The sequence below is a fragment of the Ascidia mentula genome, chromosome 2 (assembly GCF_947561715.1).
Source record: "Ascidia mentula chromosome 2, kaAscMent1.1, whole genome shotgun sequence".
NCBI lineage: Eukaryota > Metazoa > Chordata > Ascidiacea > Phlebobranchia > Ascidiidae > Ascidia > Ascidia mentula.
Genome location: NC_138567.1, coordinates 17,062,829 through 17,087,517, shown reverse-complemented (window position 1 = coordinate 17,087,517; position 24,689 = coordinate 17,062,829). Strand labels below are relative to the sequence as shown.

Genomic DNA, 24,689 nt, shown 5'->3' with positions numbered 1-24,689 from the left:
ATGTCAGATGTTTATAACTTTTGATAGGTATCATAAATGAATCAATAAACGTATGAAGATTGCTTTTCTTTTCTTTGCAAAGCGACGTTATAACTTTAAATGTTAAAACATCTAGGCCTACAGACATTAAAGGATTTAAACACGACCCATGCTCGTATAAATGAAAAAACAGGGGTCTTATTCTGACACAGTTAGATTTTGTTTCTATTACGTTGAATTCCGCCTTTTCCATGATTTTAAGAGGAATTAATGTTTGTGTATTTGGCAAAATTTGCTGTAAGTGTGCGTGAATCAATTGGGTGGTTCTGATGCAGAAATATATTGAGATTTGAATAAAACGAATTAGAAATACGTAACATTTTTTTCGTAAAACTCTTGGGCCTAAATATCGTATGATGATTCTTTGTTTACACAAAAACAGTTTTCCCAAACACAAAAACAAAACAAGCGGTTGGTTGCTGGCAGTTTATTTAAACTCCGTAACACCTACTTTCATTTCTATCTAACTTTAACCGCCACAAATGCAAATCGCGACTCTTAGAGGAAAACATCTCCGTCACAAGGTACAGATGGAGGTGATCCGAACTTTCCGCCTATCGGGGTTTTGATAGGGGAATTGAAATCATGATGTTCTGGAATGTAACCTTGTTTGTTTGGAACTTTGGGATGGAATCCTCCAAAATTATGGTGTCCGTCAAATCCAATGGGAACACTTGAAAAAAATACTCAATATCAAGTTGCCATGCTATTAATATGAAGTAAATTTTGCAACAAACAACAAAAACATACCTTTCAACCAGGACAATGGCTGCGAGAACGGCCAGTAGGAAAAAAACGGCTTTCATTTTGGCTTATAAATTATTTTACGCTCAACTTTACTGGGACACACAAAAATATTATCATTAACAAATACTTGTTTCCTTCTCAAACAGTTGTATTGTTACCAGCCCAGCCCAGGATATTACAGTGACAGACAAGTAACCCAGTCAAAATGTATATCTGTTCTATATATCCCCTATGAAACTTTCTATTTATACGTTAGTTGAAAGCGGATTTGGTTTTTGAGTTGGTGCTTCGGTATGTAGTACACTTTTGTGAAGTGCAGTCAACAGTTTTTAGTTTGACTGAACAATTGCTCTTGAAAAAGGACACTCCGTCTCGTTTACCACCAACAAATAAACCCATGTCACTTTAGGTCGTTCAAAACTTATCGTGTCGCACATAAGTGGTTGCCAGCTGGTATGACGACACAAAAAAGACAATCGAGTATGTCATCACTTCAATTTTGTTGCACTTGACCAATGTCAATAGGACGATTAGATGCCGTTTCTTTTTGCCTTTCATTTACATTCCAGTTTGAGGCTGAAGATCAAAGCAACAAAGATTTGCACATCCCTAAAAATAAGGGTGGTCAGCACCATTAAAATAAATGAACACCGTGTAAGGAATTTGTTCTACTAATCCTCAAGGCTAATTATAGGACAATTAATTGCGTTTGGATACAAGTGATGGCGTATTTCAAATAAACAGATGTTGCTTACATGTTTAAATCGTAATATTATAACAAGTTCCAGCTCAATTGTACCTCGTCTAATCGCCAGCATATTATTCCAAAAAAAAGCGATTAGGAACTGAACAACTGTCTGTCATTGTTTTGCTGCCAAGCGGAACACCGAGAATTTATTGCGTGTGTCCATGGCGCCCTCGATAACAGCTGTTTGTCCATTTATACATGACTAATTTATATTTAGGCGAGTTCATGGTCTTAATTAACCTGTAAGGAAAAATTGTTTTTTTCTAATATCAGTCCGGTTTAAAAGGTAAAGCCTTAAAGCATGCTTTGAATTTCCCTCGTACCTTGCACAAAATTTATTAGCAGCTTCTGTGTGGGATTATTTATAAGATTATGTAAAATTATGTTTTACGTTCTCCCACATAATTTAAAATCACTTTCCGTCAAAATCGGACAAGAACTGGGTACAACAGTTCTGACTTTGTGGGTCATCGTGGGATAATTTTAAGCAACCCAGCATATTAACACAAGAACATCATTAACTATACCGCACCTTTTATTTCTGAAAGAAGAACTGGGATTTAATTACTTTATTTAAATACAGCATGTATGTTGTATGCAGTTCATATCACACATAGATTTGTTCGTAAGCGCATGAAGTTCAAAGTTATACATCAACACGAACATCCTTACGCCCTATTTCCATACGAACACACAACACATCGGATTTCTCTTCCATTAACATATGGTAAACACGGTGTATTACGCCCGCATTCAATCTGAGCAACATACAAATATGCCCCTTGTTGATTTCCTTCTGTACCAGGGATTGCTTCCGGGGTGTCATCCACACAAATATGGTTGGATGAGTGTTTGGTGTCGGCATAACCTCCAGTCATTATATAACCTGTGTATTCGACCCTCCAACCATCAGGACAAGTTTCACGACTGGGAATCATCAACTATTTCACAAAGTTGGGTCAGAACATCTTAAGAACGACAATATATTTATGGTTCGTAGAATTAAATTACCTGAGTTGTACTTTGTGTGAAACAAACCGCACATGGAACACCTTGGTATTGCAACTGTCCATGTTCAAGTAGGGAGAGATCGAAAAGTGAGTAAGAAGCTGACGTATCGCGATATTCAACCCCGTAAACATACGCTGTGCCTACATAAGAATTGATATGCCAAAAGTTTGCATCTATCTCGAGGAAAACAAATTGTTTTGTAATGCTTGTTTAATGGCATGCACAATGTTTTCATAAGGAATGATAAATTTTAGAATGAATTAAGTAAAAGCAACATATAAAGGAAACCTTGATATCCATCAATATAATGACCAGGTGTGTAAGTAACATTGCTGTGCAGACACATGAAGTCAGATCCTCCACCGACATGACTATAATACGAACCACCAGCGTAACCTACGAAAATTTAAGTTGTAGAGAGTTGCGCTTTGGATGATTCGTGTAACAAGTGATGTCATAATTATCCACAAACCTTCATATACTAGACGAGTGCCAACTTTATTCGGGCATGTGCTTCTTCCCCAACGAATGTACGTTGTTCCTACTAAAAGCGAAACTCAATGATATTCAAGTTTTTAATGGTTTTGTGGTTTAAGAAACAAATTTACCAATTGTATTTTAAAAAAACGTTATTTATATCTGTTGGAGATCTTAACGAGATATTAATATCATCATTACGAGGAATTATCTTTGCAAATCATGCACACCTGGAAAAGCGTTCTGTGTAGATGGCTGAGTGTCACTATTTGTATTTCCCACCTGTTAAAACAGCTGTTTAAATCTTATCGCAAACACTTTCTGTTTTATAAATTTACCGGCGATCTTTTACGAATCTGGTGATTAAATATTTCATCATCTGATGTTCTGAGTATCAATTGATTTAAATCTGCCTCCAAACTGAAAAAAACAAATATTGTATTTATTCAATCACATGTTCACAAATCTTGGTATGAGACGTTTTTTGCCCACCTTTTAATATATCTGTACAGTTGATGCGATGATGCTGCAAATGCCAACATTACAAATGCGAAAGCAAACGTGACAAAATGTTTTTTTATTCTTGTCTTTCTCATTCTGTATGGGCTGCTATCTGACATAGAGCTGATACAAATCTGTAAGAGATTAATATCTGCTTAGTATTCTTGTTGTGAACCGTTCTGCTTCTTCATAACACACTGATCGAGCAGAATGCTTGTAAAACATCTTCTGAATGTCGTTAACATAGCCATATACAAGGAAATGTGTTTGCGTAGCTTGACTGAATTTCAACACAAAGTCCTCCTTATCTCTTTCCATTCCGGACCATTTTCGCTGAACTGGCCACAGAAAACGGAATTTTTGAGCAAAAATCACAATTTTTAAACACTTCCCATTTCCTGAATATGTAAATTAGGTTAGCAGCATCGCAAATTAAAGGGTAAACCCCCGTGCTGTATCTAGGCCAGTTTCAGCTTGCTGTGAACAGTAGTACCAGAGGGATGTTAGTTGACAAAAAAAAATTGCCAGTTGACAAAAGTTTGAACGCGGGTTACTCAGCCACCTTACGAGGTAGCGACTTACTTTCTTCACACAAAAATAGATCACAGGCTAAACTTTCCAACGTGAGAAAATTTTACATTAATATTCCAATATTGACATGATATGTCTGCTATGTCATAACCATAAGTAAACATCGTTTACCACTGAATTCCTTAAGGGCGGATATTCTTTGTCGTCCATTCTATCTAAAAATATTAAACTTTTTGTGGATAATTTTCCTTACGCAAGCGGATTTCCGTTAAGATCTTGCCAAAAGCAATGTATACTGGGTGTGGGGATCGAACCCACGCGGACAACTGTCCATTGGAACTTAAGTCCAACGCCTTAACCACTCGGCCAACCCAGTACTGCAAAGCATACATAAAAAATCTTGTTTCCTTGTTTTTGTCTACAAATTAGACCAGGTTCCACCACATAAATTCTTCAGAATGCTTTCGTATTGCAAAAACCGTATCTATGTAGAAAAAAATAGGTTGCATACTTGCATTTTACCACATTAACTTGTGTTTTGGCTAAAACTCTGCTGCGGTTGTTATTTTGTGCCGCGCTGTTAAATTGAAGCCATGTGACGAGCAGCAAAGTCCCCACTTTTGTCAGATCTTTTGCTGCCGGAGTTTACCGTTGGGCTTTTGAAGTTTTCGGCCGTTTGTTGGACTGTGTGGCTTTTCTAATTCAAGCGTCGTTCCTCCTATCGGTTGCACTAACAATTCCTGTTTGACCTTCGTTTTCTTATTCGCGTTTTCAATCTATTTCGTGTGGAGAAACGGAGTGGTTGTAACAGTTGTAACTGTGCAGTGTCTGATTTGTTGTGTAGTGATTAAAAGAGATTCTAATTTCAAAGGCAGACAATCAAAGAAAAGATGATGTATTTTACTCGTTTTTTTGTTTGGGACCTGTTCATTATAACGCGCCCCAATATATAGCATGGTACAAAGTATGAGATTTTTTTTAGGAATATGTGCTCGTGACAAGCAAAGTCGTTGTGGTGTTTGACTTCGTTAAAGTGGAAAAACGACATTGGTTCCAAAATGTTGAACAAAGTGACATCTAAACTACATGATGAATATCAATTGCATGCGGAAGGTGTACCTCAGCTAATAACAGTTATAACTTTCAAGATAAGAAACGTAAAAGGTGTACTTTGGTGACAACAAGTAAAACAAATACGATCGTTGGACTTTTTTTACATTTCTATTCATGTTTTGGAGACGACGAGGAATTAAACAATCCTCCAAAATGCATTAGGGATAACAGAAAACTTAAAAAAGCGACGTCTGACTGCGTAGAACTTAAAGTGGAAAGCAACCATATTTGTGTGGATGACACCCCGGAAGCAATCCCTGATACGGAAGGAGATCAACATGGGGCATATTTGTATGTTGCTCAGATTAATTGCGGGCATAACACACCGTGTTTACCATATGTTAGTGGAAGAGAAATAAGATGTGTTCTGTGTTCGTTTGGAAATATTCAATAAAGATGGTGTCATTGTGGTGTGGTAAAGCTTTATATTCGCTCGCATGTTTAGTATTTAGTTTGTTTATGATTATTTAAATACTGAGTACTTTTTTATTTAGGTCGGAAATGACAAGAACGTCAATACGTTTTAATAATATTGTCATGTCGAAAAATGATGAAAAACGTTTATCTTTTTATCCAATTTTTGCCAAAAGCAATGTATACTGGGTGTGGGGTTCGAACCCACGCGGACAACTCTCCATTGGAACTTAAGTCCAACGCCTTAACCACTCGGCCAACCCAGTACTGCAGTGGGCACATACAAGCCGTTTTCTTATGTTTATTATTGTCAAAACAAGCTTTACACAGGTAACCAGACTCAATGTAGAATTCGATTGTCAATTAAAATACTTTGCACTTCACCTGGCCAAATAAAAGCCAATCTTTTGACTTGTCTGTTAGTATTCGCTAAAAACATTGTGTGTTTTTGTGCAAAAACTCGTAAACGTATATAAGTTTGGTCGCGTTGTGCGAATGAAATTCTCATGCCTCAACAAAAAGTTGAAAGACATAGATCCAAACATTTGTGAGGTCAGGTGGTTAAACTTTCCGATTTTAGGACATTGATCAGTACTCCTATCAATTCAACCGCGTGTGTGTTTTTCAAAATTGAAACAGATTGCAAATTTAGTCAATTCTGTATCGTGTCACAATAATATGAATTCAAATGCCCACAGGGTGAAATTGAATTTGTTTTACTTGGGGCATCCTGTTTTAAAGAAATATGGAATGTGCAAACTGCATTCAAACCGGGCACATTATTGTGACACGGTACAGAATTGACTCAATTTGCAATCTGTTTCAATTTCGAAAAACACACATTCAACACGGACACAAACACGGTTTTCTGTCAAGAAAACGAGCATTCATGAGTCCAATTATTAACTGATATATTGATAATGCAAAGCGGCAATAAAAAATGCGCGCACCCAAATGCTACGAAATGTGCCGCATTTGTAAAGCGGAAATACGATCAACATAACTTCCATGATCTATTTTTATCAGTTTACGATCCTGTGCACCGCAATTCAGGGTCAGTTCGACGACTGCGTGGCCTGAATGCGTCGGATGCACTGATTCGTTTGTCGTGTTTGCCTCGCAGAGCAAGCACAATTTTTGCAATCGGCCGTTTATATGTGGAGCCAGATTGTGTTTTCACTTCGACCTGACGGACAACACCGTGACCGTCCGGTAACGCACGCAGAACCTGTCCCATCTCCCAACGACGTCGGGGTTGTGTCTCATATACCGGCTACATCGTCAGGTTTTAAGTTAGGACCGTTGGTCAACTCCTCCGAAAAAGCTCCAGCGACTATATAAGGCTTACCGAAGTTCTCGTAAAGAATGTTTCTTGCCTTCAGGCGCACATCGTCATTTCGAGTCTTGCATTCCAGATTGGATTCAAAGTAACTTACAAATATCCAATAACCTGTACGTTTTCCCGAGAACGTCATGTGGTCGGGGTTCGGCATACTCATGTCTTCTTCCAACTGCCTTTACGATGCACGGTAATGCAGATGAACTTTCTTGCATTTCTAAGTACGGTTGTGTACTCAATGCAGAAAAACAAACATATAAAGATATGAATATAATGAATGTATCACACCACACATCAGCTAAAAGTTAACAATGTCACTTAGCAAATAACTCAATAGAAACTTCAATATCACAACGTGAAAACCAAACAATTTCTTATTACCAAGTCACCATATATGTATGGAAAATAGCAATGATATAATGGACGATCTGCCCAATGTATTGCACAGGTAGTATGCTTGTCCATAGATGTAAACGAATTATAGCGAAAGCTCAACCCGTCCAATTGTGCGGTAATACCTGGAATAGTTTCGAAGCTGAAGTGCGGTAATACCTGGAATAAACTAATGGATTGCAGCGAAGCTGATATGGTCAGTTTTGGTAATTGCTGCAGTTTTATTGCATCAGCATGAGCACATTGGTCTTGTGACTTGTGCAAAGAATGCTGCCAGAAAATAATTAAAAATGACGTTTGAGCGTGACAGGAAAATGCAAGTATGCAGAAAATAACCAATGGTTCGACAGCACTTTAACAATTTGTTTTCGTTATGGCTAGTGGTCTCTGGTCTGTACAAATTATTGCCACCAAAATTTCAAAATTTCAAAATTTCAAATCTGAGCACTGTAGGATTTCGTCGAGCTGCTATCTAACCCTAACGGTGCGTTATTGGGGTTGCTGTCCCAACAATCGTATACATTATCCTGTTAATGCATTTTACCTTAATCGCAGCCTGCGTTGTTGGAACAGCAGCTCAATCAATGCTCCGTTAAAAAAGGAGTTGTTAAGTTCGGGGCACTAATGTATGTATTTCTAGTAAGTATTTACTTATTTCTTACAAGACGATGATGCCAAAAGCGTCGGATGGGTCTCTTGGAATGGCCGGGTGGTCTTTTGAAAAGCTGTTGCTCAATTGTTTGTTACGTATTGACTGACGTCATACCCACCATGCAATGATATAATTAAGGGTCACGGCCAAAAACGCTTTATTTAAAGTCCGACTGTAATTAGTAATTAATCGTTACGTGCCGAATTATGAAAACCGTTGTGCTGGAATAGGCTTGTGGTTAGCCGTTAATGCAGCATCCTGAGGAACTAGGAAAGCATTTGTGTAAGAAGCGTCGAAAATAAGAGAAGGCAGCCTAAAGAATGACAAAGACAAAAATGAAAAAGCATTTCGTTACATTTGCATTCGCATTTGTCATGGTGGCACTTGCGGCATCATCGCATCAACTATTCAGATATATTAAAAGGTGAGACTCAAGATCCGGATTGTTTTTTACCGAAATACGAACTCATGTAACATTTTAAAATCACTCGTGCATAACCATGCGTCACACAGTACACGTAATTGAATTTGAACACATTGTCAATTTAGCCTTTTAGTGACGTAACAATGCAAATGAACTTTTTTCCTTCAGCAATGCTTGGTCAAACTGAGTTGTTAAGGTACCACGTGTAGCGTGCTGTATTTAATGTCAAATGCTGAAGCTAAAGTTGCCTATGTTCTGTTTGAATAAGTTTGTATAGCAATATCAATCTGATTGATTTGCTGAGATTATTTGTGATCTGGCTCAAAACTCCGGTAAGCAAAATTTTATTAACATTGATTAACTGGGATCATAGTGTAGGCTAAGTTTTTTTCACGTGCACGTGAACGTGTCTGTGTCCGTGTGCCAAATACACGCGTTTTCGGGAATTGAGATTCCTTCTTGGTTTGTCGACGGCGCGGTGCCAGACGCGCAAATTTTGCCGTTACACTCATGTAACAGTTTTTAGAGAAAATATATACATGTGGTACATTATATCATCTGTGAATTCACTGCAGGTTGGAGGCAGATTTAAATCGATTGCAGGGAACACTGAGAACATCAGGGGGTGAATCTGAACAATCTAATCAACGAATTCATAAAAGAAATCTCGTAAATATGTGACAGGAAAACTATTTAAAACTAATTTACACAGCTGTTTTTACAGGACAATGCAAATAGAGATGTCCAGCCCACTTCACAGTACCCTTTTACAGGTATGCATTGTTCATTAGAAAACTACAGAAAACAATTGTACATCTTTTATGATTTACTTCCACTAAATGGTTTCAAGTTAATTAAAACATTAACATATTGGCAACTGTGTTTTTACCAGTTTGTATTAATAGATGCTATGCATTAAATGTATACACTTAGCTTGTTCTAAAAGACCTGTGTTAAATGATATATTACAATAAAAAACTAAAATTTTGCACTAATTTCCCAGATACAAAAATAAACGTGAAGGTTGACAAAAATATTTTTAGAAGAAGAATTTTATAATTTTCGCATTGTTTTGCGTATTTTGGTTTTGTGCAAAATATAAAGTGGTATTTATATCACGATTTTTTTATTTTTCAAGTCTTTACTTATAGTAGGTACAACATACGTTCATTGGGGAAGGACGCAATGTCCTAATAAAGTTGGAACTCGTCTTGTATATGAAGGTATAACACGGTTTGCATAAATCTTCCTAAATATAGCAAATATATGTATATCTATCGAAGGTTATGCCAGTGGTTCATATTATCGTCATTTTGGTGGAGGATCTGATTTCATCTCTCCACAGCAATGTTGCTTACACACCTGGGCATTATATTAATGGATTTCAAGGTTTGCTTTTTAATATTGCTTTTACTTAAATTATTCTGAAATTTATCATTCCGTATGGAAACATTGCATGCAATAACACAATTATAACAAAACAGTTTTCAGCCTCGAGATAAATGCAAACTTTTCGTATATTAATTCTTATTTAGCCAAAGCGCATGTTTACGGGGTTGAATATCGCGATTCGTCAGCTTCTTACTCACTTTTCGATCTCTCCCTCATTGAACATGGACGGTTGCGATATCAGGCTGTTCCATGTGCGGTTTGTCTCACACAAAGTACAACTCAGGTAATTTAATTCTACGAACCATAGATATATTGTCGTTCTTATGATGTTCTGACCCAACTTTGTGAAATAGTTGATGATTCCCAGTCGTGAAACTTGTCCTGGTGGTTGGAGGGTCGAATACACAGGTTATATAATGACTGGAAATCATGCCGACACCAAACACTCATCCAACCATATTTGTGTGGATGACACCCCGGAAGCAATCCCTGGTACGGAAGGAAATCAAAATGGGGCACATTTGTATGTTGCTGAGATTAGTTGCGGGCATAACACACCGTGTTTTCCATATGTTAGTGGAAGAGAAATAAGATGTGTTGTGTGTTCGTTTGGAAATATTCAATACAGGTTGTGTGTTGTAGTAAAGCTTTATATTCTCTCACATGTTTAGTATTTAGTTTGTTTTTGATTATTTAAATACTGAGTACTTTTTTAATTAGGTCGGAAATGACAAGAACGTTAATATGTTTTAATAATATTGTCATGCCAAAAGCCATGTATACTGGGTGTGGGGTTCGAACCCACGCGTACAACTGTCCATTGGAACTTAAGTCCAACGCCTTAACCACTCGGCCAACCCAGTGCTGTAGTGGGCTCATACAAACCGTTTTCTTATGTTGATTTTTGTCAAAACAAGCTTTACACAGGTAACCAGACTCAATGTTGAATTCGATTGTCAATTAAAATACTTTGCATTCCACCTGACTGAAATAAAAGCCAATCTTTGGTCGCATTTTTATCGTCGGCCGCAAAAATCAAACTGTTAGCCGTACTTTGGACACATCTGACGTTATTACCTGTGGCAACGTTCATTGCGTATCCAAAGTATTTTATCCTTTCTGGTATTTTGACTTGTCTGTTAGTATTCGCTAAAAAAATTGCGTGTTTTTGTGCAAAAACTCGTAAACGTATGATGAGTTTGTCCGCGTTGTGCGGATGAAATTCTCATGCCTCAACAAAAGGTTGAAAGACACAGATCCAAACATTTGTGATTTTAGGATATTGATCAGTACTCCCATGAACTCAACCACATATTTTTTTAAATTTATGAAGTTGATACATTAAAGGATTAAACGATGCTCCCAGGGTGAAATTGAATTTGTTTTACTTGGGGCATCCTGTTTTAAAGAAATTCGGAATGTACAAACCGCATTCAAACCGGGCACATTATTGTGACACGGTACAGAATTCACTAAATTTGCAATATGTCTCAATTTCGAAAAACACACATCCAACACGGACACACACACAGGGTATTCTGTCAATAAAACGAGCATTAATGAGGCGGTTTATACGTTGAGCCAGATTGCGTTTTCACTTCGACCTAACGGACAACACCGTGGCCGTCCGGGAACGCACGCAGAACCCGTCCCATCTCCCAACGACGTCGGGGTTGTGTCTCATCTACGATCATCACCACAACTCCGGGTTGAAAATTGCGTTGCCGGTCGGGCCACTCCTGACGGAAGGCAATCGTGGGCAAATATTCTCGTGAACTTCTTCTCCAAAATTTGTCGGCAAGGTGTTGAATATGTTTCCACCGCCTTCGACAGTAGCTATCTTTGGGATTGATAAGCCCAACTGGAATGACTTCATAGCTTTTCTTATGTTGGCTGAAATTATATTTTACTACGCACATAGGTAAGTCTGATTTCTAACTGTTATCCGAAGAATCACTCATATTCTGTTCTTGTTCTTATACTTCTTAGATTGCTGCACCATCCATCACTGTATGAAATTCATAAAATTCACCACGAGTGGACCCCAACCATCAGTATTGCTGCATCTTACGTCCACCCTGTTGAAGTTATTGTAAGATTTGAAATGAAGTAGCAGACAAAAATATTTGAATCATAAATCTATTGGACAACCGCATGTTTGCGTAGTGACAAGTGATCTAGCTCCTCAGCAGCATAGAAAAAAAACAAATTTGCAACCAATTTTAATTGGGCTGAGCACAATTTTAACTTCCTTGTAAGACAATAAGTTAAAGAATCATTCCAGTTACTTTAACCATAATACAATTGTAAGTGAAATGCTGAACCAATCATAGTTAACAAAAACTGTATAAATTTGTTGATGGAAATATAAACACCAGATTTGCGAAAATCCACTTCCACTTCTTGCATATACAAGCTGACAATCAATGATTTTAAGTTATACATGCGTAGGTTTGCAATGCTTTGCCACTTTTTGTCGGTCCTATGATGATGGGCTCGCATTTAAGCCTCGTATGGATCTGGTTGATCTCTTCCCAGTTTATAACTTGTCTTCACCACTCCAATTACCACTTACCAGTGATTTCATCTCCTCAGTTCCACGACTATCATCATTTCAAGTGAGTTTGCTGCTTATAGTGACCTTTAATACTATTTTCACCATCGCAAGACAAAAGAATTCTGTTCTGCACCTAAGATTAGGATACAAATTGAAATCCAATGCGTGACTATTTGTATTTATAACTGATTGGGCTACGAAGGAGAGTAATTAATATAAGGGCTTGCAGTGCGTCCTATTTTAAAATCAACTTTTTTTTCTATGTATTTTTTTTAATTTGTGGACATAGATCCAACGAATGCTTCGGCACAACTGGCATTTTGGATTGGTTGCACAAAACTGATGTTGAGTTTAAGAAATCAATCCAGTACAAACGTCATATGGCTTTCTTCGGACTCCAGCCAATCACCGAACGTGTTCCAAGCGAAAATCCCAAAGAAAACTAAACCTTTGTTGCAAATTACGCTGCTTGTAAATAATAAATGTCCATGTCCTTCCTTCGGATCGCATTTATTTGTAAAAAACGTAGTTTGCGGCAATACAAAAATATACAAAATTCCTCAAGCATTTGCATTGCTATACTGTTGTAAGTTACAGCAAACAAAATAATTGCAATTTGTTTGTTTTGATTTCGTGATAACATACCGAATGATTTTGACCTTAAAAGATTTTTGTAATTGAAACGATTTCACATGTGCAAGGTCACGGAATATTTAAAAAGTCATAAAAGATACGGAAATCAGCCTGGCCTGTCTGCTGGTGACCGACGAATCTGTCATTTCATGCCATTGTTGGAAACAACTCGAAAAGTGTTGGAGACAATCTTATATTTTTCTTTGTATTTCAATGAGCCAAAAACATACAATGTCATTTTACTGGGTGAAATTAGTATTCCACTTCATTCAACATAAATGATGATACTGGCGCTGATTGGCCGCCGCTCATACTAAGTTTGGATACATGAAATATTTAAAAACGAATTGCATCATTTTTTAATATGTTGCTTATAGTTTGGACGATAGCGTTGTGAAAGTTTTGAAATGTTTTTGTACGTTAGGGATAGGGTGTAAAGCGATCAAATATACATATTCCGTCGTGTTTTTTTTTTTACATATTTAAGATCAAGTTGCAAATCAGAGAAATATGGACTAATTTTTTGCATGTAAATTAAATCGTTTTTATTTCACTGCTGTATGGGCAAAAGGTGTTAGATTGGAGCAGATTTAAACAAAAAGTTTTCTTTGCGTAAAGGTCAACGTGATTGTTACTGTCACATTTCATGCAATTACATGAAGATCAAAGCGCTGCATACGTAACGTTACAAATTTACAGTAAATATAATCATTCAATACTTTCAATTACCACCGTTAGAACAGCACAAACCTTAACCTTACTCAATATTTCCATACGAACACACAACACATCTTATTTCTCTTCCATTAACATATGGTAAACACGGTGTGTTAAACCCGCAGTCAATTTCTGCTGCGTACAAATATGCCCCATGTTGATTTCCTTCCGTACCAGGGATTGCTTCCGGGATGTCATCCACACAAATATGGTTGGATGAGTGTTTTGTGTTGGCATAACCTCCAGTCATTATATAACCTGTGTATTCGACCCTCCAACCATCAGGACAAGTTTCACGACTAGGAATCATCAACTATTTTACAAAGTTGAGTCAGAACATCATAAGAACGACAATATATTTATGGTTCGTGGTTAAATTACCTGAGTTGTACTTTGTGTTAGACAAACCGCGCATGGAACAGCCTGGTATTGCAACTGTCCATGTTCAAGTAGGGAGAGATCGAAAAGTGAGTAAGAAGCTGATGAATCGCGATATTCAACCCCGTAAACAAACGCCGTGGCTATACAAACATTCGCGTTCTTGTTTTGATGTTTTACGAATAATTTAATTCCGGACAAACTTATTTAAGCAAATAACATTTCACAGCAACAATTTAAAGCAAACCTTGAAGTCCATCAATATAATGTCCAGGTGTGTAAGTAACATTGCTGTGCAGACACATGAAGTCAGATCCTCCACCGACATGACTATAATACGAACCACCAGCGTAACCTACGAAAATTTAAGTTGTAGAGAGTTGCGCTTTGGATGATCCGTGTAAAAATTGATGTCATAATTATCCACATACCTTCATATACTAGACGAGTACCAACTTTATTCGGGCATTTGGTTCTTCCCCAACGAATATAAGTTGTTCCTACTAAAAATAAAAAGCACAAGCTAGCCTGCATCACGATTAGGCTAAATATTGCTTTTTAGTTAAATGTCTAGAATTACCGTGAAAATATTTGTAATCTTTAGGAATTAATTTTTGGATAATTGGTTAGACTTCGGACATATTCGTTAAACATATTTCTTGCTGCGCAAATTGAAACTTAAAGTTTTTGTTTCTTAAACCTTTTCTCATTTATACAAAATTAAAAAAGTATTCGGCGTAATCATATTTTCATTAAACTACCTGCGATAACCACTGCGTGAAAACTATTCAAAAAAATCATATTCACAAATGCTCTTACCTGCTTGGGTGTTGAGAGTAGATACCTGCCCGTCTGTATCTGCACTTACCCCCTGCTAACACTTCTATTAAAACTTTATTTCTATTTGCAATATTGAAAACTTTGTATATGGGCAATATACCGGGGATCTTTTGCGAATGTTGTGATTTGATTTGAGAGAGTTATCCTCCGCTATGTTGAGTAACTTCTGCATGCGAGCTAGATCAGCCTCCAGGCTAAAATGCACAAACATGATTTAATCGGATTATAGAGCGTCCGTCTAGACAGGAAACAGTTAAACTTTAGTTTCATATTATCATTTTATTTACCTTTTAAAGTATGTATAGAGTTGATGCAATGATGTTGCAATTGTGAGTGCCACAAACACCAGAGCAAATGTAACAATGTGATGTTTAGATCTAGATTTTCTCATTATTAAAGAGGGCATTCTTGTCTAAAAAGTTTCGAGGTCACAAACCAGCTGTGGTCAAACAAACACCTCATTTGCTTCACGTATTTACTGTATTTAGGTTTTCCACAAAACAAACATTGACAATAAAAAATGAAGTCGCGCAATTTCGCGCCCTTACCTCGCCTAACGTATGGAAAGACTAATGCATGACTGTGAGCAGAGGGAAAAAATACATGTTACAGTTGAATGGATTGAAAATGCTTTTGTTGCGGGGGAATATAAAGCTGAGGGAAAAACAAAATTCTTTACCAGCGTTCTCACAAACAAAATCCGATCAACAATAATGACAGTAAAATACTTGTTTTAAATAAACATATAATTATCAACAACTGTTTCCATGGCTCGTTAGAGCTCCTCCAGCTTACTTTTGATCTATCAAACGATTTATGCTCAAGAATAGTTGGATCCTTAAATGTTCAATTACTAAAATCTTAAAAGGTCAAAATCATTCGGTATGTTAGTACGAAATCAAAACATACAAATTGCAATTATTTTGTTTGCTATTTCTTACAACAGTATAGCAATGCATTTGCTAGAGGAATTTTGTATATTTTTGTATTGCCAAACTACGTTTTTAAAATGCGATCCGAAGGACACGGACATTTATTATTTACAAGCAGCGTAATTTGCATCAAAGATTTAGTTTTCTTTGGGATTTTCGCTTGGAACACGTTCGCTGATTGGCTGGAGTCCGAAGAAAGCCATATGACGTTTGTACTGGATTGATTTCTTAAACCCAACATCGGTTTTGTGAAACCAATCCAAAATACCGGTTGTTCCAAAGCATTCGTTTGATCTATGTTCACAAATTTTAAAAATACATAGAAAATGAAAGTTTATTTTGGAATAGGACGCACTGCAAGCCCTTATATTACTTACTCTACTTCATAGCCCAATCAGTTATAAATACAAATAGTCACGCATTGGTTTTCAATCTGTATCCTAATCTTAGGAGCAAAACATAATTCTTTTGTGGTGCGAGGGTGAAAATAGTATTAAAGGTCACTATAAGCAGCAAACTCACTTGAAATGATGATAGTCGTGGAACTGAGGAGATGAAATCACAGGTAAGTGGTAATTGGAGTGGTGAAGACAAGTTATAAACTGGGCAGACATCAACCAGATCCATACCAGGCTTAAATGCGACCCCATCATCATGGGACCGACAAAAAGTGGCAAAGCATTGCAAACCTACGCATGTATAACTTAAAATCATTGATTGTCAGCTTCCATATGCAAGAAGTGGAAGTGGATTTTCGCAAATGTAGTGTTTATATTTCACTCAACATATTTTTACAGTTTTTGGTAAATATGACTTAAAATATAGAGTAACTGGACTGTGATTATTTGACTTATTGCGTTATAAGAAAGTTAAATTTGTGCTCAGCCCGATCAAGAATGGTTGCAAATTTGTTTTCTCCAGTGCTACTGTGGAGCTAGATTTCTAGGCAAAACGTTGCAACTTCATTTTGAATCTTACAATAACTTCCACAGGGTGGGCGTAAGATGCTGCAATACTTATGGGTGTCGTCCACTCGTGGTGGATTTTGTGGATTTTGTACAGTGATGGATGGTGAAGCAATCTAAAAAGTATAAGGACAGAATATGAGTGACCATTCCTAAATTACAAAATATACAAAATTAGTTAACGTTACATTATTAAGTACACCGCATTCAGTCAATGTCAGGGAGAAAAAAAATGCCGATACAAGGACATGGAGATCGCATGGTATTATCGGTGGAACCAAGCCATTGAAATAGAAACCCCTTAGCTTTAAAACAAACAATTGTGTTCGTGTGCCCAAATTTGCTATTTAAGGGCTCCCCAGACGAACAAGCGCTTCACCGACTGCATCTTAATGCGCTTCACCGACTGCACCCCCCTCTCATCCCGTAGGATCTGGTCAATGTCTTCGGTTAACAGTTAGAAATTAGGGTTTTTACCTATGTGTGTAATAAAATAATAATTCGTCCACCACAAGAAAAGCTATGAAGTCAATCAGCGCCTTCCACAGTGATGGAAGAGTAGTGTCACATGTCATGCCACTCAACCGCATCAGGGGGTACAAGAGCACCACCAACAAGCACGTCATCAACTCGTTGCGAAAGGCGACTCGACAGCATTGAATAAACATCGGCATGTTCACCTGGGGCACGAATAACATTTAACAGGCCCTAAAGCATGAATAGGAGATAAAAAGATAACATCATTTCCGTTTTATGGGATTTTTAATTAAGTTGCAAAAGAGTTAAAGGAAATACTTCAATACATAAGAGCTCAGTGTGTTCGTAACAAAATGTTTTTATATTGTTAAAGATATCCACAGAACGCAATCTGTTCTAAGCTAAAGAGTAAAGAAATATTACTGGACAGTTTTTGTCTTTCTGTATCTTGTATTTGTGAAGAAAAGCAGGCTTTCCTGTGGTATCCAAGAACATAAAGAAAACATTAACCGTACAGAAAGATAGAAATAAAACCATGGATGTTCCTGCAACAAAAATATCTTGTAAAGAATTAGAAGCAACAGCACCAAAAAAATTGACCTGTTTTTACTCACCTAGAACAAAAATATATTTCTCATCGTTTCCAAACCATCCCAGAATGTTCGACCACCGACTCTCCAAAAACGAACGAGCTAATCCCATGTAGGGCATGTTTTTAAACATATCACAATAAAATTTCTGATTGCAATCTATCCAGCTGTTTTGGCAGACAAACCATATCAGTCAAAGTTGTGGGTTTGAAGGTTCCACAGAACAAGCACGCAATGTTATCAACCATTGAAATATAGCAAGGTTGGTAAGCAATAACATGTTTTAATCGACTGCATTTTTATTTCCCAAAACAATGCAAAATAAATCTAAGAATAAAGTTTCCAAACTGAACTTCTCAATGTATATTTGCACAGGTATATTATGATTGGTATATCCGTGTACAATTATCATGGGAAAAAAAGACCAATGCAAACTTGGGTCATGCTGCAATGCCAGGATTTCCTAACTTAATACTTTACATCTACGTAATTACGTCTGAACATCCCTAATTTAGAGGAAAACAACACCATGAAGCGATTTCTGTTGGTAAATATATCTGCTAAACGGAAGTTTGTTTCACCATTTCTAAATTAACGCGTTTTACTATCAAGAACGACCCTAATAATCTCCCACATACTAATGTGACAAGAGACCATGCAAAACGTCTGAACGACCATCAGTAACAAGCTTAGTTGCAATTTGTCTGCTTCCTTCTTACTTCCACGCAGTTGAAAATGACGTCAGGTCGCGTTCCTTACAATTTCACGTGCCGTGTGCAAATTGCCTCAAGCGCGTTCAACACAAAACATTATACACAAAATTGTTTACTTTTCTTGTTGTTATGAATCTACACTTAGTTATGAATGATTAGTACAGACCAGGGACCACTAACCATAACGAAAACAAATTGTTAAAGTGCTGACGAACCATTGGTTATTTTCTGCACTCTTGCGTTTTCCTGTCACGCTTCAACGTCATTTTTAATTATTTTCTGGCGGCATTCTTTGCACAGGCCACAAGAACAATGTGCTCATGCTGTAGCAATTACCAAGGCCTACTATATGAGCTTCGCTGCAATCCATTAGTTTACCATTTTGGCAACAATTTTAAATTTTGACAAACATCCAAACAAGTTTACAACGACTTCATTCAAGAATTTAATTTCAAGCTTAGACCAAACACGTTTTTGTGTAGGTTGTCTTACAAACTATTTCAGGTATTACCGCACCATGTTGAGCTTTCGCTATAAATCGTTTACCTTTGCTGACAAGCATACTATTTGTGCAATATATGGGCGAATCGTCCATTACATCGTTGGTGTGATACATTCATTATATTCATGTCATTATACGTTTGTTTTTCTGCATTGAGTACACAACCGTACTTAGAAATGCAATACGCGCCTATGTAAAGACTATGAAAAAATGCTTGTTTGCTGTAGTTCGCCAACTTGGAAATTTTTCTGACTTAAACATAGTGGATCGTTTCGTGGCTTTGGCGAACAAGTTCACATACCAGTCGTCATGGCTTTGACGCCGCCAAGTTGCGCAGATCTCGTTGAATTTGTTGAAGAAGAATCTGCCGTAGTGAACACTTTCCCCGTCCAGTTGTGAGTGATTCGGATAATTGAAGAAAAGAAACGTGCTGGTAAACCCGGTGGAAAATGTAACCTGCGCTACTGTGCATGTGCTGTTAGGGGCTGCACCCTCACGCACCACACATTGCTGCACGAAGATATGCAAAGTCCTGTACGTCCAGGTCATACGTACCTGCGTCGGAAAATTATAATCGAACTCCTCGAAGCGAGAAAATATATACATGTAATACATTATCTGTGATCTGTGAATTAATTGCAAGTTGGAGGCAGATTTAAATCAATTGCAGGGAACACTGAGAACATCAGGGGGTGAATCTGAACAATCTAATCACCGAATTCATAAAAGAAATCTCGTAAATATGTTACAAGAAAACTATTTAAAACTAATTTAAACAGCTGTTTTTACAGGACAATGCAATTAGAGAGACCGCTACAACAACAATGGTTTCCAGTGACGCACCCGTCCCAGTGACGCAACCAATGGCGTCAACCACTCCGAACCCAACGAAGCGGGACGACGAGGATTTTACTACCGTGCGATCCCGCAAATGTAAGAACACCCCAACATCGTCACCGAAGAAGAAGACCTCTTGCTGCCACACCACATATTCAGGCAAGCACATTACATGTTTATGTGGCACAGCACATTTAAAATGTCGCTGTGGTAGCTGGGCCCCAGATGAAGCTTATACTAGCCCATCTTGTTGCTCCAATAAACGGTGCCAACGTCTGCTGATTAGCTGCACTTGCGGTGTGTGCTATAACCTTATGCCCGGGGAGAAGGTTGTGTGTAACTGCAAAGCCACAATTCCCGACGATTTTAAAGCAACTTTTTTGTAAACCACCATTGCCACCCACCCTTTGTTTGTTTTATATTTAATGAATACAATGGCGTCACATTTACGTATATGTACTCTCAATGTTAACGGGTCAGGCACCAAAGAGGAGAGCCCTGTTTCAATACCTTTCCTCTTTGAACTTTGACCTTTATTGCTTACAAGAAACTCACTGTACTCCCCAAACCGATTCCCTCTGGATGTCTGAATGGACTTCCGGTCCCATCCTCTTAAACTCGGCACCTCTAAAAGTCCCAGCCAGCGGGGTTGTCGCAGTTCTTCTGAACTCCTATAATCTTCGAATTCTTAATTTTGTTCAGACTCTCATCATTGCGACCGACATCTCAACCCTGACCCACACCTTCCACTTAGTTAATATACACGCACCCTCCGGCACAAAAAATTACATATTCAATAACAAATTCTTCGATTCTCTCTACCCTTGCATTTCTTCTATACCCACCCCATTGTTTTTACTGCTGATTTTAATTGTATAACTGACCCTGTCCTAGACAAACCCAGTACCCAATCGACAGCCCAGCTACAGCCTTATGAAATTATTAACCACTTTTAACTTACAGGACTCTTTTCGGCTTCTCCATCCAAACCTCTGCCAATTTTCCCGTCGTGCCCTAAACACACAGTCCACAGAATCGATCGCATTTATATTTCCTCTGCTTTAACTCACAATAAACATCTATTTACCTCATGCCCCTTTTCAGATCATGACGCAGTTTCAGTTTCGGTTAACCATATCTCTGCCACACCCAGAGATCGTGGTACTTGGAAAAACAACACTAAAACCCTTAAAGTGCATATGACACGGACATGACAACTTTGCGTAAAACTAGGTACATCTACAACAAACATATATCCAAAGTTTTACGGTTCTACGTCAACTAAAAAATGGAGAAAACTGCACGAAAAGTAGCGGCGACCAAAAATCGTAACCTTTTGCGCTGAGTAGAAAAGGACATCACACAAGGCGCTTGCGTCGAAAAAATCCATTGTTGAGATAGGAGAAGGCGCCTTTTTCTGCAGATATCGAATAGTTTCAAACATGGGAGAATCAACAGAATACGTTACCTTAAAGGTCGCAGGACAGGGTTTTGCATCACACAAAAATATGTCATTGTGACGTCACAAACCAAAGGCTTATTTGTCCCTAATTAGCGGAAGACCATAGGGTATAGCAGAAACGAAATAACTCTGTACTTCGATAAGACGGGAATGGTGCGTTTCTTTGCTGAGTGACATTACATGACGCCATTTTGGATGTGATGTCATAAGTTTAACCTCCCCTTTGTGTTGACTTTACTTTGATGATTCCAACATTTCTAGTTACAACTATATTGCGAAGAATACATTAGTGGTTGATTGTGGCGAATTAAATAAATCATTTATGACGCGAACTCGTAGGCAACGCTACTGGCGGACAAAAAGTGGTATTATGACAGAATAACTGTGTTGCATAATCAGCTAATTTGGTCGGTTTGTCTCGGCGGTCTTTGCCAACCTCAAAATTCAATTAACCGACTTCTATCTTTTGCCGTGAGTGGACAAAACGACAACGCTAAACTAACGGTTTGTCTCTGTCGTGTTTTCAAAAGTTCATGCATCACGTTAGCGATCATAAATGCTGTAACAACAAGATAACCCTGTCCCAGTAACTGTTTTATTAATACACAACTAAATAACACATAGTAGGTCGAACAGCGGCCATCCGCCTTCAGCTTAAATTAACATAAAATCCGTTTATTGCACTTGTTCACTTTTTGTTCCCTGTTTAATGCAATATTATGCTAAACCAGTTTTACAATTATGTTTGAACGCCACCTATTTTTCCTTTCGTGGTGTGTTTTGCCAACAGGTGTTTGGTACGGCGATGGCTTCTCCCATCTCTGTGGTAGTGGCGAACATTGTAATGGAAACAATTGAGGATAAGGCACTCGCCACTTTTGCGCATCCTCCTCGTTACTGGAAGCGATATGTCGACGACACCTTCGCCATCGTTGATGAAGCACAGCTCCAGTTGTTCCTTACCCACATTAACCATGTGGAAGATTCCATCAAATTCACTTTAGAAAGGGAAAGTGGTGGTACACTACCGTTTTTAGATGCAGAGGTTATCCGTGATGAGAAAGGCTTGATCAGCACTCGTGTGTATCGCAAGCCGACGCACACCAATCGGTACCTATCGTTTAAGTCGGCACATCCGATACAGCACAAGACAGCGGTAGTGCGGTCGCTGATGGATAGAGCCGAGGCTCTGGTTTCCCGAGAAGAAGACCGTGATAAAGAGGTGAAGTTCATAAAGAAGGTACTGCGGAAACATCTGTATCCGTCATGGATGTTTAGAAGAAAGCCTGCGGTCAAGCCACAAGAAACAGCGCCAACTACCGGTACGATCGTTTTGCCATATGTTCCGGTTCTAACAGACACGCTAAGGCGTATGATGTTGGACTATGGTATTGCGGTCTACACTAAGCCACACAGAACACTGGGCAGGATGTTGTCTCACCCTATCGAGAAGGGTACGGTCCAACCAAAAGGCGTTGTCTATATTACATTCCGTGCAAGGACTGCGGTGGAGCGTACATCGGTGAGACAGGGAGAAGGTTACAGACTCGGTTAAAAGAGCATCGCCGCGACGTTGCAGCGAAGAACAGCCAGAGGACAGCACTGGCAAAACATGCTGCCACACTCGGCCACCGAGTTAACTTTGATGACGTGCAAATCCTAGAGATGGAGGACGATCACACGAAACGTCTGTTCCTGGAGACGCTCCACATCCATAAAAACGACCATTGCATAAACGATAAGGAGCAATGCGTATATTTTCCTGCTGTATACAACAACTTGTTGTAAATGTTACGCCCCGCTACACACCTGGTTCACGTGACGATGCAAGCGGTGCCAGTGTTATCTATTCCTTTTTCCTTGTGTTTTTCTTGCGTTTTTCCTGCGTTTTTCCTACGTTTTTAGTGTTTTATGTGCGTGATGCTTTACTGTTGACATAACCCTGAAGAAGTCTCGCCGGATGGCAGACGAAACGTTGGTTTCCAATAAACACTTTAGAAACTAAGTGCCAGAAGAGCAATTCTGATAAATTAGTATGCCTGGCAACAAAAATAGCAGTATAACAGTTTTACAATGTTTTCCATTCCTACGCATAAGGCTTGCTGCCAGCACTCGCGCACGACTAAAGCGCCTTCTATGACGTCACGCAACAATATCTCGCTTTCGCACGATTTCGTTCGCAGCGACAAAAGTGCGACTTTGATCAGCTGTATCTCAGAAACCAGTCGCCGTATCAAGCTACTTTTTTCGCTAAAAATGTTCTAAAGATATGAACATTTCTTAGTTTGATTATTAACATGTTTTATGTTTACGTGTCATATGCACTTTAACGACCCTCTTTTCCGTCTCGGCTTTCACCGCTTTTACCCTCTATAGCAAACTCTCGCTCCTTGACACTCTAACCCCATGGACTTTTGGCTAACGCTTAAATTTAAATTTAAATCTTTGCTAAAAACCCATTCGAAACGCTTGGCTCAAGAATCCCGTGACCAAACATATACCCTACAGCAGCAACTCGACACCGCCCGCCAATTTCTCAACGACAATCCCTCTTCTGATAACTTCCGCTCTTTCCAATCTATCAAAAAAAAACTTAACTCTCTCTACCTTTCTAAATCCCGTTCTTCTAAAATCTTTTTCCTCCGACTTTAAAAATATAACCGACAAACTACTTCCCAACTTCTACCCTCACACATCCAGAGTCCTAAGACAACCACGGCCTTCCCCTTTCTACCCACAAGGAACTTCTACCGCACACCCGGAAATTCTTTGAAACTCTATACTCTAATCAACACCTTCCTGCACCTGACCCTTCTAATATATGCCGCAATACACCCAAGGCAATCGCTTACGCCGATGACGTAACCCTAGTGGTGGCTCATCGACTTTCCCTCACCAAAGCCCTCGGCCATAATTTTGGTAATTTTTCTGTATTTGAACTTAAACCCACCAAAACCGAAGCCATTGCCATTCTTCGACCTCCCCTCGACGGCCCAACCTTATATCAGATAGAATGGAACCCTAAATCAATAACACCGTTAAATACCCCAATAGGCGCACCATCGGACATTACCGCGGCATGGCACAAAGCAGTCACTTCTTTGCAATCCCGCGCCAAATCTAAAAGCAACCCGTTTCTTACTTTTGATTCAAAAAGCATCCTCACGAAGACTATACTTTTACCCTAAATTTCATACCTTGCTAAAACTTACTCCCTACCAACCCTGCAACGAGAACGGATCGACGGCGTTGTGGTAAAGTTCGTCGTCGGCCCGAACAATCCTACCTTGCCAATTTACATCCTG

The 24,689-nt window shown here is 38.5% G+C and overlaps 4 protein-coding genes, 1 long non-coding RNA gene, 3 other non-coding genes and 1 pseudogene across 12 annotated transcripts; 3 read left to right on the top strand and 6 right to left on the bottom strand.

The window, feature by feature from the left end:
* Positions 1-451: 451 nt before the first annotated feature.
* Positions 452-894, bottom strand: LOC145890408 (uncharacterized). The gene is made up of 2 exons (XR_014399556.1): positions 790-894; positions 452-712 (listed from the first exon to the last, which is right to left on the bottom strand). It is a non-coding gene; the product is annotated as an uncharacterized LOC145890408 (long non-coding RNA).
* A 1,308-nt stretch (positions 895-2,202) lies between these two features.
* LOC145890266 (uncharacterized) lies at positions 2,203-7,080 on the bottom strand. Its single transcript, XM_082981285.1, has 5 exons — positions 6,930-7,080; positions 3,018-3,089; positions 2,834-2,941; positions 2,546-2,685; positions 2,203-2,475 (listed from the first exon to the last, which is right to left on the bottom strand). The coding sequence occupies exons 1-5, from the start codon at positions 7,078-7,080 to the stop codon at positions 2,203-2,205; spliced, it is 744 nt and encodes a 247-aa protein (XP_082837411.1).
* On the bottom strand, positions 4,348-4,430 carry Trnal-uaa (transfer RNA leucine (anticodon UAA)). Its single transcript has one exon. It is a non-coding gene; the product is annotated as a tRNA-Leu (tRNA).
* On the bottom strand, positions 5,765-5,847 carry Trnal-uaa (transfer RNA leucine (anticodon UAA)). The gene has a single exon. It is a non-coding gene; the product is annotated as a tRNA-Leu (tRNA).
* A 1,205-nt stretch (positions 7,081-8,285) lies between the features above and the next one.
* On the top strand, positions 8,286-10,553 carry LOC145890265 (uncharacterized; annotated as a pseudogene). The gene is made up of 7 exons (XR_014399549.1): positions 8,286-8,389; positions 8,965-9,058; positions 9,114-9,162; positions 9,541-9,612; positions 9,673-9,778; positions 9,925-10,064; positions 10,135-10,553. The product of XR_014399549.1 is annotated as an uncharacterized LOC145890265 (transcript).
* An 8-nt stretch (positions 10,554-10,561) lies between these two features.
* Positions 10,562-10,644, bottom strand: Trnal-uaa (transfer RNA leucine (anticodon UAA)). The gene has a single exon. It is a non-coding gene; the product is annotated as a tRNA-Leu (tRNA).
* A 948-nt stretch (positions 10,645-11,592) lies between these two features.
* On the top strand, positions 11,593-12,858 carry LOC145890264 (fatty acid hydroxylase domain-containing protein 2-like). Its single transcript, XM_082981284.1, has 4 exons — positions 11,593-11,702; positions 11,771-11,873; positions 12,233-12,399; positions 12,628-12,858. Exons 1-4 carry the CDS (start codon positions 11,593-11,595, stop codon positions 12,782-12,784), a joined length of 537 nt encoding a protein of 178 aa, XP_082837410.1. The 3' UTR covers positions 12,785-12,858.
* LOC145888684 (fatty acid hydroxylase domain-containing protein 2-like) lies at positions 12,852-18,038 on the bottom strand. Of its 4 annotated transcripts, XM_082979495.1 has the most exons (8): positions 15,455-15,961; positions 15,194-15,318; positions 15,007-15,100; positions 14,886-14,940; positions 14,498-14,569; positions 14,314-14,421; positions 14,070-14,209; positions 12,852-14,001 (listed from the first exon to the last, which is right to left on the bottom strand). In XM_082979495.1, exons 2-8 carry the CDS (start codon positions 15,310-15,312, stop codon positions 13,729-13,731), a joined length of 861 nt encoding a protein of 286 aa, XP_082835621.1. In that variant the 5' UTR covers positions 15,313-15,318; positions 15,455-15,961; the 3' UTR covers positions 12,852-13,728. The 4 variants fall into 4 exon arrangements, with proteins under 4 accessions (XP_082835621.1, XP_082835620.1, XP_082835622.1 ...); XM_082979494.1 differs by having other exon boundaries at positions 15,194-15,961; XM_082979496.1 differs by having other exon boundaries at positions 14,498-14,566; positions 15,194-15,961.
* Positions 18,039-22,189: 4,151 nt separating this feature from the next.
* On the top strand, positions 22,190-22,939 carry LOC145890263 (uncharacterized). The gene has a single exon (XM_082981283.1). It carries the CDS (start codon positions 22,190-22,192, stop codon positions 22,937-22,939), a length of 750 nt encoding a protein of 249 aa, XP_082837409.1.
* The last annotated feature ends 1,750 nt before the right edge of the window (positions 22,940-24,689 follow it).

Coding starts and splice junctions, on each gene's coding strand:
- LOC145890266 (XM_082981285.1), bottom strand. CDS start 7,080: ATGAGTATGCCGAACCCCGACCACATGACGTTCTCGGGAAAACGTACA. Junction 3,090..6,929: donor CATTCTTTACGAGAACTTCG/GTAAGCCTTATA, acceptor TTTCGCTTTTAG/TAGGAACAACGTACATTCGT. Junction 2,942..3,017: donor CACTCGTCTAGTATATGAAG/GTTTGTGGATAA, acceptor AAATTTTCGTAG/GTTACGCTGGTGGTTCGTAT.
- LOC145890264 (XM_082981284.1), top strand. CDS start 11,593: ATGTTTCCACCGCCTTCGACAGTAGCTATCTTTGGGATTGATAAGCCC. Junction 11,703..11,770: donor ATATTTTACTACGCACATAG/GTAAGTCTGATT, acceptor TATACTTCTTAG/ATTGCTGCACCATCCATCAC. Junction 12,400..12,627: donor CACGACTATCATCATTTCAA/GTGAGTTTGCTG, acceptor TTGTGGACATAG/ATCCAACGAATGCTTCGGCA.
- LOC145888684 (XM_082979493.1), bottom strand. CDS start 18,003: ATGTTTAAAAACATGCCCTACATGGGATTAGCTCGTTCGTTTTTGGAG. Junction 17,484..17,703: donor AGAAAGACAAAAACTGTCCA/GTAATATTTCTT, acceptor TTCGTGCCCCAG/GTGAACATGCCGATGTTTAT. Junction 16,920..17,280: donor TTATTTTATTACACACATAG/GTAAAAACCCTA, acceptor TATACTTTTTAG/ATTGCTTCACCATCCATCAC.
- LOC145890263 (XM_082981283.1), top strand. CDS start 22,190: ATGGCTTCTCCCATCTCTGTGGTAGTGGCGAACATTGTAATGGAAACA.